This window comes from Podarcis liolepis (assembly GCF_965112155.1).
Source record: "Podarcis liolepis genome assembly, chromosome: 1".
In the NCBI taxonomy this organism is placed as follows: Eukaryota; Metazoa; Chordata; class Lepidosauria; order Squamata; family Lacertidae; genus Podarcis; species Podarcis liolepis.
Genome location: NC_139554.1, coordinates 65,605,778 through 65,619,252, shown reverse-complemented (window position 1 = coordinate 65,619,252; position 13,475 = coordinate 65,605,778). Strand labels below are relative to the sequence as shown.

The 13,475-nt window shown below is 39.7% G+C and overlaps 1 protein-coding gene across 6 annotated transcripts in view; it reads right to left on the bottom strand.

The window, feature by feature from the left end:
* Positions 1–13,475, bottom strand: part of KIAA1549L (KIAA1549 like) — a 139,471-nt gene that overhangs the window by 36,230 nt on the left and 89,766 nt on the right. For 3 of the 6 annotated variants that reach the window (XM_083462132.1, XM_083462135.1, XM_083462137.1), the window contains 3 exons: positions 12,509–12,699; positions 9,509–9,636; positions 8,249–8,272 (listed from right to left, as the gene is read on the bottom strand). In XM_083462132.1, coding sequence (XP_083318258.1) covers positions 8,249–8,272; positions 9,509–9,636; positions 12,509–12,699 — 343 coding nt within the window. The remainder of the gene's footprint in view (positions 1–8,248; positions 8,273–9,508; positions 9,637–12,508; positions 12,700–13,475) is intronic. The other 3 variants (XM_083462136.1, XM_083462134.1, XM_083462133.1) reach the window with 2 other exon arrangements.

Here is a 13,475-nt window from a genome sequence, read left to right as displayed (position 1 = left end):
GAGAACCTTTGACTTCATTATGCTGCACAGAGACTGAGCACATGTGATTGAAGATAAGTTTGACAAATGTTGACATTCCAAAAACCCTGATTTGCCCAATTTTTCACAGTTCATCTGTGATTGCAGAATGTTTAGATAATGTTTTGTACCTATCAAGTTCAATTTTAGCTGTATTTTAAAAAATAAACTTTATTCTTACAACATAATAGATGCACCTTATTCTTTTATGTTTTACTCACCCTTCTCTTTGTCCATGTTTTTTTTAGATTGAAAGCCTGTAAGATCTGAAAGCAGTGTACTTGGGTGTAGGTGCTATACAAATAATGAATATTATTGTACCATTATTATCATCTTCATCACTACCATCACGATCTAGGGTGCTTCACTCTTGGAGAAACTTTGACACAGTGATGCAAAATCCTTTTATTCAGGTTTGGGCAGCTACCTGAGAAAGTTAATGGAACCTAATGGAAGAAAAGAAATCCACTGGATTTCTTATTAGCAGTATCGGTAGCATTTGCATGTGTGGAAGACAGATGTTGGCAACTGGAAAGTTTACTCAAGACAATAACATGGGGTAGGCTCCAAGGAAGAATTTAAGGGTCACAACTCAACCAAATTATGTTAATATATTTATAGAATCCTTTCTGCTTCATTTTCTGTTTAGAAATTATACAGTCCATTTGACTGGAAAAGTGCCAATTAACACAGAAAACTGCTGGGTGGGTGTTTTTTGGGGGGTCCCCTTTCAAAAAGGCATGCAATTTCAAGGGCATTGAATCTGTTATATCTTCTTTTATGAAAACATGCAGCATAATAGCATTTTCTAAATTATTTTCAGACTTTGTTTTACAGCACAATTCTATATATATGTCTGCTCAGAAGCAAGTTGCATTGAGTCCAATAGTGCTTACTCTCAGGGAGATGGCTACAGGATTGCTGCCTTATACTCTTATACCATTTCAGTTGTAGTAATTCATATGACTACTAAACCTGGAGGTCAGCGTAGTGATCTCTGGCCAAATCCATTTATCAGAGACTGTAGATGTTATCACTAGGCCTATTCTTAAACCCATTAAAGCTACTTTGGGGCTACATTCCTGTAAATGGAATCTTAACTGCTGTAACTACCATAGTCTTCAACATACATTTGTTGACAACCACAGAAACTCAAAAGTACTAGAGATCCCAGATGCTGTTATTCATTCACACATTATTTCACTCACTTGAATGATACAGTTCCCATGAGTGCAAAAAAGTATTCATCACAACATATGAACAGATTATATTGGATAAGGGATAAAGAAGAAAATAACTATGTCAAGGCAGTAGTCCTATAAAAACTAAAACTGCAATCCTAATCCCGTTAACCTGAGATCAGGTCCCACTGAATTCAATGGGATTTACTTCTGAGTAGATCTAGTTAGGGCTACAACTACCTTGAGAATTCAGTAAACATGTACAAGACTGGGCTACACTTACTTTCTATGGGTATAAAATGACCAGACATCACCATGACATTAGTAAACACATCCTAATAATGTGTTTTATGTGTTTTCTATCCTGTTCTCTAAAGACTTGATTTGAATCGACCACATACATAATAAGCAAGCCCAGTTCCTTCATTTAGTCAGAATCCTGCTTTTTGATTTTTTTTCAACGTTGTGTGTCATGTTTCAGCACAAACTTTCAAGCTAGCCTTAACATACAGCCTCAACACATATCTTAAGAAGAAAACAACGCCAAAATTAATTATTTAAATGTGAGAAAATCTGAGCCTTAAACTATGATAATACTGTATAAGAAAGCTGGAAAAGGAATTTCTCTCATCCTTGGAACAGAATACTTGTTCGGTAAATGTCACTTAAATTACAAATCTGACTTTATTCTTGTGTTTCATCTCACTGACACATGAGTGATAAAATCAAGATGTGGTTTACAAATGTTGGCAAAGTTAAGCTGTCATTTAGATGGCAATGAACTGTAAGCAAACACTGTGGGCAGTTTTATGTTTGGTCTTATCTATCTCTTTCACAGTGACTTCACAAAGTTTGCTCAGAAGAATCTGATTAAGCTCCACAATCATCAACATGTAAATCACCAATAGGCTCTCACAAGTGCATGGAGCCTATTATGGGGCTGGGGCAAAATACTGGATTGCCCACATTTTGCCATAATTTCACAAAAAACTATCTTGACAGCAGAAAGTACAGCATGTTCAGAATTTTGAAATGTACTTGAATAGACTACGGCAAACTTAATTCTAAAGGCCTTCACTTAAAATTGTGGAGCCTTAATGAGTTTTATTTTATTCCTATGGAAAAAACATGTTCATCTTTATGGGGAGGGCAACAGCTGTTTGTGTATGTTGCGTATTGTAATGAAGGGGGAAAGGGAAACAGCCTTCAGCTAAAGCTATTATTTTACTTTGCTTGTACACAGCTCTACAGTGTCCTTTTATATTCATTTCATCCTCCTACTCATTTCCAAAGCACAGCAACACTAACCATTTACTAGAGGAAGAAGGGGCTAGTTACTATAGAAACTAGAATTTCACTGAAATATTCTGCATATTGCACTGGCACTTTTCTGTTGAGATTAATCATGTTTCTAGAAAAGCACTACCTCTTAGGATTGCAGAGAGTCTCACGCAGCCCACCCCATCCTACCTACAACTGATAGAACAAACAATCTGAGACCAAGGTTACAAAGGCATGTTGGTGGAGAAGGCAGCTAAGCAAGAAAGGCTCTCAGGCTAGCCTTGGGAGCTCAGACACCACATGCACAGGTTTCAAGACCAAGTGACACTGTTTATCATGTGTGTAAATGCAGCAGGTGATAAAGAAACCCCTGGAAAATGAATTTGCAAACACACGCCCATTAAGGATAATTAAGAGCCCTTGTGGGTCAGGCCAGTGGCCATCTCATCTAGCACCCTGTTCTCACAGGATGTCCTAAAAGATGCCTATAGGAAGCAAGGCCTGAGCTGCACTCTCCCCGCAACTCATAGATAAAGGGATACTGCTTCCAACAGTGGTGGGAGAACTTAACCTTATCTTCCATGAACTCACCTAAGCCTCCCCAGCAGAAGCAAATTCCGTATTTTAATTATGTGCTTTGTTTGAAGAAGTGCTTCTTTTTATTTGTCCTGAAACTCCCAACATTCAGCTTCAATGGATGACCCCGAGTTCTAGTATCCATGATAAATGGATAAAAACATTTCTCTACACCATGCATAGTCTTGTACACTTCTATCACATTCTCACTTAACTTGCCTTCTCTCTAAATTGAAAAGTCCCAAATGTCACAGCCTTTCCGCACTGGGCAGTTGACCATCCCTTGATCAGTTTTGTTTCCAACACTTCAGTATCCTTTGATGTGAACTGTACACAGTATTCCAAGTGTAGTATAGATCTGCATTCTGATATTGGCAGTTTTATTTTTAGTCCCTTTGCTAATGATCCCGGATATGAAATTCACCTTTTCCACAGCTGCCACACAGTCTTTATCAGGTCACGATGTTTGAGCGACCCTACAACCCTAAGGTCTTGTTCCTTGTTAGTGACTGTCAGCTAAGAACGCATCAGTGTATATGGGAAACTAAGATATTTTGCCCCAATGTACATCACTTTACACTTGTTTACAATGATTTCATTATTTTAGTACTCATTTATCAAGTTTGGAGATACCAATACCAATCTTCTGGGGACCTTATTTTCTACATCCCTCTATTGAGAGAACTGTCCATTTCTTCCTACTCTCTGGTTCCTGTTTCTTAGCCAGTTACTGATCCATAAGGGTACCTGCTCTCTCATTCCATGACTACAAATCTTACTTAGGAACCTTTGGTGACATACTTTATTGAAAGCTTTTTGAATGTCTATAGACACAATTATTGTCTGCCACTGACTCAATGCGAGATACTGCATAACTCAAATTAAAACCACAGGTACTTTTCACCATAAAATCCTTTGCTGCTAATTGATAGCATTTTCTTCCTCAAAACAAAAGGTATATGAGAAAACCTGCATGAATGATACCTTCACATGAGCAGGCACCAACATGGAGTGCCCAGCTCACATGTCATATCATCTGACTGGTGGAAGGTTGGGGGAGGGGAGAGAGAGAGACGGAGATGCATCATTCCTCCATCATGCAAAAAAGTCCAGAATCTTATGTGAACTTTGCCAACTCTATATTCATTGGCCAGGATTAAACTTAAGTTACTGCAGCACATCTACAAAAAGGAACACAATTTTTAATATTATGAAGAGGCACATTCAGAATTTGGCTGTAGCAAACATTGCTCTGTCTTTATTAGCAGGAAAGTGAGAGGGAAAACACAGTGACCCGTGAAGACGTGATCGATAAAAGACAATGATTTTAAATTAATCTTCTATTAAAAATCCTAACAAACAATTCTAACTATGAATAGAAGGTCATCTCTCCCAAAATGTTAGGGTGGTGTTCAGCTAAATTGCCCAGTAGCCCAAGGACCTCAGCCTATGGAATGGAACTTCCTAACCCTCCCCTTCCCTAATCTTCTCTGGTTGGTTGGGGAGGGGGGAACCTAGAGCAGATCTGGAGGGGGCATGGGAAGAGGAAGTCTTGTTGCACAAGCCAAAGTCCTTGTGCCAATGAAACAGCTTTATTGGCTACATCCCTTGGCCTTTCAGTGAAGTGTTTCTTGAATGTACATTTCAACTGTTTCCTATTTGTGTGCTTATCTGCACCTGAATGAGGGACTCTTTTAAGCAGAGCTGCACTAAAGTTTATATTTTAAAAGTAACCAAATGTTATCACTTTCCTCTGTTAACTAAATGCCAGAAGAACAGATTCTAAAATTGGTCTGTTACTATGACAACTGATGAACCAATCTTAACTTTGAGTCTGTATCAACCAAAGTGAATAAGAAAGAGATTCTGATTTTGAGATCCTGCATTTTCTGAAATACATTAAAAACTGAAAAAAATACATTAAAGGCTTAGCAAGATAGCCAAAGTGTGCTCCAGCTTATACTTTGCTTCTTGGGTCTTGCCGCTTGCTAATAAAGCTGTGTACATGCCATACAAGTAAAACACATTTGAAGCCCATACACCCCCAAAGAATCCTGGGAATTGTAATTTGTTAATGGTGTTGGGAATCGTAGCTCTGAAAAGTATAAACTAGTTCTCAGATTTCTTTGGAAAAACAAATGTCATTTAAATGTATGCAGCCTTATATTTGCAAAAACAGCCTTATATCTGCAAGAACAGAACAAAAACATGATGATATCATTTGGTCATGCAGGAGCAAGGCCTACCTAGGGGCTGGTGAAACCGCAAGCAGGGGGACAAAAATAACCCCAGAAATCTGTCTCCAGTTACGTATGTAAGGTCATAAGTTAAGACAAAGCTGGAACCCGAGTGGTAGAAGAAATGGCAAGGCAGCATGAAGGTAGACCACTGGAGACTCTGGTGTGCATGGCATATGTGTGTGGCAATGCGGTGATGCAGGAGAAGCTTCCCATCCTTCTTGCACCACGACACAAAGGCGTGCAATTTTTTGCCCTTCCTCCTCGCCTCACCCTCACTCTAGATGCATCGGGTACTTGGGTCATGTAAAATGTAGTAATTTCCAATGTGACTATTGCAGTAAAGTTATTGGGGGGGGTGGCGGGGGGGGGGTTGGAACAGGACACTGATACAGCTCCTTGCCAATGGTGCAAGGGACCGTAGGTACGCCTCTGTGCAAGAGCTCTTTCAGAACTTTCGTGCATAAATATGAACAAGAATAATGAATTTCAATGGCAGAAGCTCCACACAAGCCGCTCTTGCCACTGAAGTGAATGAAGAAGCCTGTACATATGTCACCAGTGTCACAGAGGTCTGAACCTGGCCATACACTAGTGTAAGAAGGCAGCTAGATTGAGACCTTCAGAGGCCCTAAGCTAAGCATAGGCAAACTCGACCCTCCAGATATTTGGGGACTACAACTCCCCTCATCCCTCACCATTGGTCCTGTTAGCTAGGGATGCTGGGAGTTGTAGTCCCAAAACATCTGGAGGGCCGAGTTTGCCTATGCCTGCCCTAAGCACTGAAAAGATTGCGGTTCCCCCTTGCCCAAATGCAATTCTTTCTTTCTTATTACCATCACAGCTCAGCCACTAAGTCGCAGTCAAACAAGTATAGTTGCAATTTTCAGAACAGTGGAGGACTGTTAGGAATTGACAGCACAGTGAAAGGCTAATGATATTTGGGGGGGGGGGTTGCAGCACATTCACAGTCACCTAGAAAGGGTTGCTGAACGCTAGTAGGGCTGGTGGGGAGATTTAATCAAACGGTTCCTCGTAATGCACGCTGAAGCAAAGTATTTTGCCACTTGGATAGTAATTTCATTAATGGAGTCTGACAAAAGGAGGGAGGTGTAAAAATTATCAGGTCTGCCTGGAAATTTAGTTAATATAGGTGAAATCTATAAAAGAGCGAATGCTCTAAAAATATGAGGAGTACAGTAGTACACGTTGAACTGTTTCAATACCCAAGTGACAAGTGTTGATTATAAGAAATGGACCAAAGTAAAGACTCTGCAATATTCAGGAATTTCTAATGTATAGTCAGCTGGAACTATGTTTCTGCTACAGTTTCCAGCTGTAGACCATGGCCTAAGTTTTGTCCTTGTGGAGGGGCTATGTTTTAGATTTGTTGTTTAACTGTGTATTTAACTCTCAGATGCCCCAAGTTTGATAGAGCTGAAGGGGTGATTCAACATAAGTAACAAAAAGAGAACAGAAAAATGGGGGAAGAGTGTGCTGTGGGGTGTAAGGAAGTTCTGATTTTTCGCATGGTAACTATTTTGAAATATCAAATAATTATTTAACAATTTTTGTGTGTGTGTGCATGCCCCTGCTTTGCTGGTGCCCTAAACATGAGCTCAGTCTGCCTACTGAGTAATTATCCACTGGTAAGAAGCTGCTGAAGCTAGAACTGGGAGCTTTCAGTTCTATGTTCTATATGGTAAATATCAGAATTGCACCTTCATTGAATGGAAGAGTTGGAATGGACCCTGAAGTCATCTCTTCCAACCCCCTTCAGAAATAGTTCTGAATATTTAGTATTCTCAAAATATAAGCTGGCCCTCCTGGACATGAACGGCTGTAAGAGGCTTCGAGTTTGGCCCAGAAACTTGTGGGAGCAACAAATTTCTGGTTCTGAGGTCAACCTTGACAGCTATATTAATATGAACATGCAGAACTTTATAAACAATATTCAGGTGTCTTGCCTCTATATTGATTGCTTGATCTGCATGCACAGCAGGGCTTACTAATGTGGTGCTCTGGGTACCAGTGAGCCTGCCAGTACCTCCTATGGAACCTGCTAAAGGTCTCAGTATATATCCCCTCAAAAATCCATTATGCACAAGTGATTGCTTGCTCTTTCTGCTCAGTTTTGTCTGCATTGGTTCGGTGTCGCATACATCAAATCTCCCCTCTAACATGCCCACCTTTCATTAGATACCAGGATTGGCCATCCACTCTCTCTCTCTCCCCCCCCCCCCCAGTTCTGAACAGAGAAGAGGGGAAAGAACTGAACTCTCTGAGCAAGTGCAGGGGTGGCTGATGTAACTGCCTTTCCCCATTGATGATAGGGTTGAAGTTGTGGTCCTGTCTCTTTTCCTGCTCTTTTAGATGTGGCAACCAGTACACCACACACATAAAGCAGCTTTTTTTGTATCACACCACCATGACCCTTCCCGGCAGCCATTTTGTGACTGGTGCTCATGGCACTTTCTCAAAATTACCACTGGCCCCCAAAGCCTGGCAACCCCTTGATAAACTGGAATCCAGTGAAGTTACATGAGGTTACGTTGAGTTCTCCCTTGCTCAGGGGGGCTAGTGGGAATGGGAGGGGGGAGGCCTCTCAGTGAGACATTTTTGAGAGGGGTGAAAAATATTTGGGGAGGAAACACCACAGAGTCCTCTGGGTGCAACACAGAGCACAGTCTCTAGAGACTTCTGTGTAGACAAGCAAATCAAGCCACGATTACATGATCTTTTCTGCCCACAAGCAAAATATTTCACTGTAGCTAAATTCTCAGAGCAGGGTTCAAATACATGGATTTATCACCCACCCATCCACCCACACTCCTTATAGCGAAATACTGGTTTTAGTAGCCATTATAGTGATTGTAAAGATGCATTAGAATTGTAGCAATTATGAATTGAATGAAATATTAGTATAGTTTTAATTAAGAAACTAAAATCTCTTACCAATTTTCTTTGAGGATTTAAAACCTAAATGTCACAGAAAAAAGAAACAAAACAGAAAATAACATCCTCACTAACATATTTAATACAGACAAGTGGACAATAAATGGTGTTTCTTCAATACTTTCAGGAAGGATCTATGGGAAACAGCATGCCGTTTTCTTTCAAATTGCTACCATTTGCTAGTTCCATTGTGATTCATGTGGATTTTGATATCAGTCTTGCAAGCAGAAGATTTCATAATTGCTATAAATGCAGGAATCTATACCCACTGCAGGATTCATATTTTACAGTGTTCTCAGGGGACAGTTTACTCAGGGGACTACTACATAGTTCAATGGATCTTTTCCAGATTAAGTGCTTTGAAGATGGAGGACAAACATTGATCCTAAACATCTGCAATCAGTTAAGTATCTTTAAAACCATATTTAATGCTGTTTGCAATGCAAGCTTTGTAAGTCTACATTAGTGCAAAATATAGTACGTTCCACATATATTTTTTTAAGATGGAGCTGCAAGTTTTAAGATCAAGCCATTCACTGATAATCAGATAGCAAGAAATTTTTAAAAATGACTGATTTCACACATTAGTTTACAAGACAGTATACAACATTCAAAACTCAGGAAGAGCAGTAAGCAAGCGAAAAATAAATCACAAAATGCTGGGAATTAATATCCAGTTCTCATTAACTATAGCTGGTACACTATTAATCACAAAGCCTACAGCTTCAATGTGAAAAATGAGACTCTTAGGGGGTGCTCTTTAGCTTAGGACCTTAGCAAAGACAGAGAAAAAGGAGGGTGCCTAAAGAACAAAGAATCATCAGCACTATGGACCACCACACCTTAACATCCAGCTATGCCTAATTAAGGCATGCTATCAGATCTGGGGGAATTGAAAGCCACACTGAAAACAAAACAAAAAAGGGCTATTTGCTATGGATACAAATCCAGGTACATGAATACAAACCACTGTACCCCATTTTCTTAATGTACTATGAAAACAAGCCAATGATTGCAACGATTCAAGAGTCTGAACAAATATTGAGCTTAGTGATGAATGGATAGCTTTATAGAGCAGAGAAATGTGTATAAACAAAGAGAGGAAACACAGCTAGAGAGAAGAATAGATGCATGGAGGGTTGTTATTTGCAGGGCATAAAAAAAAGAGTGGCTTGCAATGCTGCATATTCTGTGGCAGCATATCTCCATGGGAGAAATGGCAGTTATACAGTAGATCTCTCATCAGGAAACATTTCTCACCATTTCTCTTTCTTCCCTCCTCTTTTGTCACTTTCTGCTGTGCCATTACTTTCTGTGGAGAGCTTCTGCCTGACTTGGGCTTTCCTGATTCGTTGCTGATGACAGAACCGTTCTCACTAGGCGACCTGCTGCAAGTAACCATAGCAACAAGGAAGATTGTAAGTTTCTCCTGCATATTTCTCATTTCAAGGTTATTGCATTAGCTTGGTTTGCATCGCTGACTTCTCAAGCCTGATTCTTATACAAAAAGAAAGATAAAAATGTTGCAATAAAGAAACACAATAAAATCAAGGAGGCATCCACAGTACATTTTCTTAACAGCTCAGAATTTAGAAAGATTTCTATGCATTCACAATTGAATGCATCTCCTTTGTAAACTCACAGAGATAAAGGAAAATATTGCAAAGGACAAAAAGTCACTTTCCCCCCAATACAGAGGCCGTTAAAGCATTCTGACTGCACAACTCTTTCTCCTTGCACTCTTTCAGAAATATGGCTGCACTCTCATTCTGTTCGTCATGTATGGAGTCTGTATGCAGCTGTGTTTATAACTGCATAGTAAAAGAAATTGCTTTGCAATAAAAATTGTTTTATAGGCGCTGTATGAGGAGGAAAAAACCCTTTTTAGCCTCTGCAAGATTGTCTTGTATCACTGGACATTTAAAAAGAGGAGATATTCAATTGTGAATGCATATTCTCAATACAATTTTGCACGCTTTCGTACACAGAATCAAAGCGCTGTAGAGTTAGAAGGGATCCCAAGGGTCATCTAGTTCACCCCCTGCAATGCAGGAACCACAACTAAAGGCTTGTATGCATATTCTGTATGGGTTAGTTTTATGCACACATATTTTTGAACAATAAAGCTAACAAGAGAATACAGCAACCAACCCCTTCTAATCTAACCCACAAGCATCCACAGCAAAAAACAAAAACAAAAAACCCTTCCCCCTTCCTTGTCCACAGAAGCAACACAGTAAACAATAAACACAAAAGAAAAGGAGGGTGGCAATAAGTCACAGCTGGTGTGTCTCTCCCCTTCCTAGTCTTGTAGAACATTAGACTCCTCAAGTTTTGTAAGGCTGTTAGGGAGAGCTTCAAGTTCCCATATCTATGTCTTTTAAGTGTGATGTGAGATGCAGTTCTAACTGTTTTAGCAAAAGGCTTAGGTGATAAATTATAAGGATGCTATTTTTAAAGGGAAACTTGGTAGTACTATTACAAATGCAAATGTAATATGAGATAGCTTCCCTTAGTAGTATTGATATCAGAAGGAAGGAAGCAAATCAACAACGACTCCTTCATTGCAACAAGTTCTGGTAATCTACTGTCAAGTCAAGGAGCAATCACTGTCAGAGCATAAGACAAGGGCATTTTCAAATAATTATAAGACAAGTTTATCTTTATAATTAAAGAATCTTTGGTCTGACAGAAAGTAAACAATTTCTACAGCTGTTAGGTAGCCTCAAGTCTGTGGTTAGAACTGATGCAGTAATTATCTGCAGCACCTCCAAGGCATCATGGGACTGATTCAGCCGCATACCAGAACTTTAGGTCTGCACATTTAAGGAGGATTAAACTGCTCTGTTGCCCCGGCAGAACTACTTCACTAATTAAAAAAACCCTGTCTATTTCAGTTGGAAAGTGACAGGTAAATTCATTGAAAAGGTGTGGATTAATGGCTATCGGGAGGAAATGTAAACACCACACAAACAAATCAAGATGAATGCTCGCTGTAGTGTAACTGCCCCTCAAAAAATGCAGAATGAATGTGTAATAAAGAGTGGATATAATCTAACCTCTGTGTAAGCTTTGTGCAAGCAAATCAGGATAAATGTTCAATAAGCAGGTCCTTCGGAGGAGCTCCATTTAGCTTAGCAAAACTCTCTCTTAAGATCCTTTTAAGTCTATATTTTCTGCAGTCTTCCCCCCACCCACTTTAAGTCCTCACCCTTACTGAAATAAATCTGAAGTTTGAGTAGAGAAACTATCTGGGCATAAAACGGTAAATAAATTAATAATACTTCTGCACATTCTCTGTATGTTACACTTGGACCTCCTTCCCTTGAGATGCTGAAACTGAGTTCGCAAGATCCTCAGGAAATGGACCTATAATTTTGGTTGCATTACTCTTGTAAATTGCCATGATAAAATAAAAACAAATCAAATCTCTTACATCTCTATTGCGGAAACTATGTTATCTCCAAATATTCATCTTTCTGACAATGCAGAGAAGCCTGAGGTGACTGAAGACAAGTCTGGCATCTGAGGAGGAAAATCCAAAGAATGTCTCCAATGATAAAGGTGGATCTAGGAGAACTCACAAACTGTGGGAGGAATTCAGTGTCACGCCTAGGCGATTGTTCCTTCAGGGCAAGTATTTGGCTTAAAAGTAAGGTTATACCCCCCCCCCCTTGCCCACAATGGTGCACTGCTCCAGGGGTTCTTCTGTCCCCTCCCCCCAGAGCCACTCTCAGGAGACACCAGTGGAGGAGAGGAAGAACATTGCATTGTGCAAGCAGAAGTCCCTGTACAGGGCTTTCGCTGACAGGACTCACTAGTTGACTCCCAACCTGTGAAACTGCTCCATTAGAGGATAGAGCAATTCCATGTCCCTGGGCTAATGAACCATATCCATCTTATTTGACTTAAGTTTCAGTTTATCATTTGTACTAAGCAAACAAACAATTGAGAACAAAAAAATTGAGCAAGGCAGGTAAGTGGTTATATAAAATGGAAGGCCACCTAACAAAATGTAGAAAGTCACTTTTCATTCACCAATATCCCTCGAACAAGAAGAACTTGCAAAAATATATTATAATAGTAATATTTTCTGTAGGAAGCCTAGCTAATCAATATAGCAGTCCATCACTCTGGCTCCAATATCTCTACACACACACACACACACACACGAAAGACCATTATATAGGCACTGTAATGGTTGTAAATTCCACAGTAGTTTCGAATTACCAGGGTGTTTCTTCTGCTGTTAATACTTACCTCTTTCTTGTGTCATTGGACTTTGCAATTTTAGCAGTGCTTCCATCCTGAATAATTTCCCTCTCCTGAGAGGCAGGAGCATCTCTCACTGGAAGCGGCAATACTACAGTCTCTTGGGTTACAGGCAAAACCTCATCTTCAGCTCCCTGTTGGCCCAAATGTTGCTTGGCATAGTCAAATCCTTGGACTGGCTGCAGGTACAGAAAACAAAGGAGTTCTGAATCAGATATACATTTAATACATTTTTAATTGTACAATTCAAGATTTAGCCAGAGATGCACATTGTATGTACCTAAGAGTGAAGGGAAAACTACTCATATTTATTAATGCTTTTGTGGAAACAGAATTAATGGGAAAGTAGCTGCATTCGTTTTTAAGTATTTTACTGTTGAGTCTAAAGTACATGCCTTCTTTAGAACTCCTTTTTGTGATTCTGAAAGCATCATCCATGTTTTGGCACTTGTTGCAAACCCATGTGTCTCATCCCAATACTATTCTCCTTGGTGGCATTTCCTTCTTTCTTCTTTGGCTGTGGTGACCCATGTAGTTTTGTTTACAGGCATCCATGACATGGATAATCATGGATGATAAGGTGGCTGCCACAGCCAACAGAATTTAATAGCAGTGTAGGCCAATTAAGCTGTGAGGTCAATGGAGGAAGAACATTGCACCAAGAATTTGCAGCAGCTTAGAGTAAAAAAAGGGGCTTCAAACTACAGAGAAACAATGTTTAGAATGGCTCTATTTTTAAGCAGACAAATGATTTATTGGAATCAAATCCATAAGAGAGAGAGAGAGAGAAAGAGAGAGAGAGAGAGAGAGAGAGAGAGAGAGAGAGAGAGAGAGAGAGAATCAGAATATGGGAAAGAAGAAGGAAACAGAAAATGTACCAGCTTATTGTCTGCTTCACAAGTCATATCAGGTCAACAGGAGATTTTTTCTACATAAAAAAGTCCAATGTTTCTTA